Genomic DNA, 4,177 nt, shown 5'->3' with positions numbered 1-4,177 from the left:
TGTAAAGGTTATCATACAGGTGTAATCATAGTTCTAATTGCCTGAATTATAAACCATCTGTACGTTTATGGTATTTATTATTCCAGGTCGAGTTTGTATTTCTCTTATCTCGTTCGAGAACACGATGGGATGGTTAAGGTAAATACTAACATTTCTGACAAATTTTATTTCATTTCATAGAGCTTTTTTCTTTGTCTTTCATTTTACATCACAAACATAATGTTTTATTAACTTTATGGTAAATTATGAAGGTACATGAGACCAAGATGCTGACCATTGCATGAAAGAGTTTTACATTTTGATACGGTGGAGAAAAAATAAACGCTTAAAAATTAAATTAAGTCTCGCGTGTTTCAAACGGTTCGACGTTGATTTTTTTGGCGTTATTGTAATGATTATGTGGTATGTAAGATGACTTATTTCGCGTACCAAGGCTTGTGCTAGCATTTACAGAAAAAGTGAAGATGTTGAGCTCTAGTAGAATTTGTCGTAGTGTGTGTTGTATACTGTAGAATAGTTAAAAATTAAATGAGGAGATACCAAGGGGCGAGCAGAAACCACAAGTCGAAGTAAATCTGACAAACCCATACACGACCAAAAGGTACAAAGACAAACCATAAATCATACAACATTATACCAGGGACAGTCTATACTAACTATAAGTATCGAAAGTCCCTGATTATACCAAGCATACACGAAAGATAGAGCACGGTCACCACGAACCAACAAAAACACGGGAGTGAACTCATGTGCTCCGGAGGGGTAATTAATTCCTACTTAAGGTGGTATGGGTGTCTTCCTCCATCTTTGATTGTAAAAAAACAGAGAATCAAAGGTCCAGATTTTCCACCAAGTTAGCAAAATTTGATGCAGGAATGCAGATGTTTAATGTACATTTTCATTTAAAAGTACCAATTTATAAGAATATAACTTCTAAATATTGATATTTTTGCAAATGTTAATTATTTTTGGTTGTTTTTATCTTTTTTTAAAATTGGCATTTTAAGGGGAGGTAACTCTAAAAAAGTGCATTTTCTGAAGGATTCTGTATGGAATTTCCCTATTTTGTATTTTAGCCGGAAAAAACGTACGGTGACCCTATCTTTTCTTTTGATATTCTCAAAGCAGTGTCTGAAAGCTATCTTTCCCTGAAGTATTTAACAATTCTATCATTTTGTTTAGTTTCTAATCACAAAATAGTGTTTTTTCCTGTATAATCCATACAAAATGTGTCATTTTGTCCCGTCCTGTAGCTTGAGAAAATGCGCGGTGACCTATCATTTTTATTATATTTTTCAACATGTATCAATAGATACAACGTTTTGGCAAAGTATGAACAAATTCTATCATTTTTATTTTAGACTCCCATACCACCTTAACTTCTTTATTTTCATGATTAACATCTGAAATTATCCCTATAAGGACACTGTCATACTTGAAACGGAGAATCTCAGATAACCGACGGGAATGTAATTAATTTGCCTACTTATCGTAGCTATAGCAATTACTGAACAGGTATCATGTTGACTTCGTTTATCAATTCTATTCTCCGGCTTAGAGATAATAATTTCTGCGTCTTATGTCAGATCATGTTTTTATTATTCCAATTTGCTGCTTCTGTAATATCAAACAAAATATTTTTTTGTTACAGGATTTAGAAATGATTTCATATTTTTACAATAGAATTCAATGCAAGTATTAATTTTTTTTTTCAAACAATAACTATTTTATTTTGTGTTTTTTTTCTTCAGTTGATTACTTTTGCACATTTCTTGGATTACCAAAAATATACTACTCAAATGCAAGAATGTATTAACACTACATATGGAAACCAGACGACTGCTTCGTTATCACTCTGCTTATCACCCGACAGTCATCACACACCTGGAATACCAATACTGTCGACATTCAGCAAAATATCAATTGGAACAATATCCTCCTTTTTAGTATTAACAGGATTTTTGGGGAATGCTGTTGTGTGCTTCATTGTTTACAGAAAACCCCAGATGCGTTCTGCTATTAATCTGTTGCTTGCGAGCATGGCTCTTAGTGATATTGTTATGTCGGTAGTATGCGTTCCATTGCCTCTAATCACAATAATCCATGGAAGGTGGATTTTTGGTGATGTCGTTTGTAAAATACAAGCTTTCCTAGTGGAGTATTTGACTTCAGTTGCCATCTTGATTTTATTTATTATGAGCGGAGACAGATATATGATAATTGTTAAACGACGAGACAAGCTGACAGCAAAATTTGCCAAAATATTAATACTATTGGTTTGGACTATTCCGTTGGTTACGTCACTACCACCTGCTGTTGGTTTAAGTGACTACAAGCTATTCAGTGACCATACTCAATGTTCACTTGCAGTAACGAACAAAACATATGATATCAGCTTTCTAGCTATTAAATTTACACTAAGCTTTGTTTTTCCCATCTTGTTAACCGGATATGCTTTTAGTGCTATAACAAATACTGTTAGAACAAATTCATTTCGTATTCACAATCATCCCGACACGGAGGTATCTCTAAACATAGCTCAAATGAGTGCTACCTTGGGATTTATACTTATTCCGATGAAAACAAAACTTGATGTTGACGTCAAATTCAAAACTCGGACTTTTAAAACAATCATGTTGTTATATGTTTTAGTGATTCTATGTATTTCGCCTTATTCTATCAATCAAATTGTGTCCAACACTACCGGTCTGTTCCAGATGAATCGAGACACAATTTTTCTGTGGATAGCTTTTAGTAAAAGTTCCATAAACCCCGTGATATACTTCTTCCGGGTTAAGAAGTTTAAAGAAACATGTGAAGAATTCGTGCCAATATGTTGTCGGAGTGTCAACATCAATGTTTTATCCAGAAGACGTGTCAATCCAAGCTCCCTTTACCAGGTTAATGGTGATCAATCCATTGCATCTATCAGTTCTACGATATAGTTTATCAAGCATAGATGCGGGAGATATGCGGAAAACCAATGTCGGCTTTATACAATATAATAGAAAGTTGTGGTATTACATTGTAATTTTGTGCCTTAAGTAAATTGTCTATTTATAAGAAGAAGCAAATGGCCACTAATGACTATTTATGACATAATAACTATTTTAAAAAGTGTAAAAAAAACCATCCATTCATACTATCCACACTGATCTGTGTCCACACTTGTATAGTGTCAAAGTAAATTTGGGTAAAAAGTTTGATGGCAATAATAATCATTTAAGGGGGATCGCGGGTCTAAATCATTTATATAGGATTTCTTTATATTTTTCTATAAATGAACTTTATCTTATAGTTAATAGAAAAATTAAATAAAAAAGTGGAGTAACCGTTCATTTGCGCTCACAATCTGCCTTCGAAAGAAGCATACATTTTTGTAAAGGTGTTTTTATACTCCCGTCAACGCCCGTCAAAATTTTGACGGGACGGGGACGCATTATGGTATACAAATGTCCGGTGTCTGTCTGTCCGGCGTAAACATGTCGCACCGTTACTTGAGAACGACTTATCCAAATTTCATGAAACTTAATATAGTTGTTTCTTATGATGGTCAAATGATCTGTATACTTTTTGGTGAAAATAAGATTAAAACTTTTTGAGTTACGGCACTTTGTAACTAAGACAGGGGTGTGTTTTTTTCACATGTCGCACCGTATCTCAAAAACGATTCTTGATTATGGCTTATAACTTTAAACACTTCTTAGTTATATTAATCTTAATATCTGTATACTTTTTGGTGATGATTCAAAATTTCATTTTTGAGTTATTGAGTATTTTGTAAAAAAGGGGGAGGGTTTTTTTACATGTCGCACCATATCTCATAAACGATTTATGATTATTGCTTAAAACTTTACACATGTCTTTGTTTAATTAATCTAAAGATCTGTATACTTTTTGGTGATGATTCAAAATTTCATTTTTGAGTTATTGAGTATTTTGTAAAAAAGGGGGAGTTTTTTTTTTACATGTTGTGCCGTATCTCAAAAACAATTTATGATTATTGCTTAAAACTTTACACACTTCTTTGTTATATTAATCTAAAGATCTGTATACTTTTTGTTGATGATTCAAAACTTTATTTTGGAGTTATTGAGTATTTTGTTAAACAGGGGAGGTTTATTTTTACATGTCGCGCCGTATCTCAAAAATAATTTATGATTATTGCTTAAAACTT

At 32.9% G+C, this 4,177-nt stretch overlaps 1 protein-coding gene across 1 annotated transcript; it reads left to right on the top strand.

The window, feature by feature from the left end:
- Positions 1-3,094, top strand: LOC143049258 (high-affinity lysophosphatidic acid receptor-like). The gene is made up of 2 exons (XM_076222956.1): positions 1-138; positions 1,752-3,094. Exons 1-2 carry the CDS (start codon positions 130-132, stop codon positions 2,943-2,945), a joined length of 1,203 nt encoding a protein of 400 aa, XP_076079071.1. The 5' UTR covers positions 1-129; the 3' UTR covers positions 2,946-3,094.
- The last annotated feature ends 1,083 nt before the right edge of the window (positions 3,095-4,177 follow it).

The sequence above is a fragment of the Mytilus galloprovincialis genome, chromosome 10 (assembly GCF_965363235.1).
Source record: "Mytilus galloprovincialis chromosome 10, xbMytGall1.hap1.1, whole genome shotgun sequence".
In the NCBI taxonomy this organism is placed as follows: domain Eukaryota; kingdom Metazoa; phylum Mollusca; class Bivalvia; order Mytilida; family Mytilidae; genus Mytilus; species Mytilus galloprovincialis.
The sequence above is the reverse complement of the archived record's forward strand: the minus strand, read 5'-3'. Positions and strand labels throughout refer to the sequence as shown.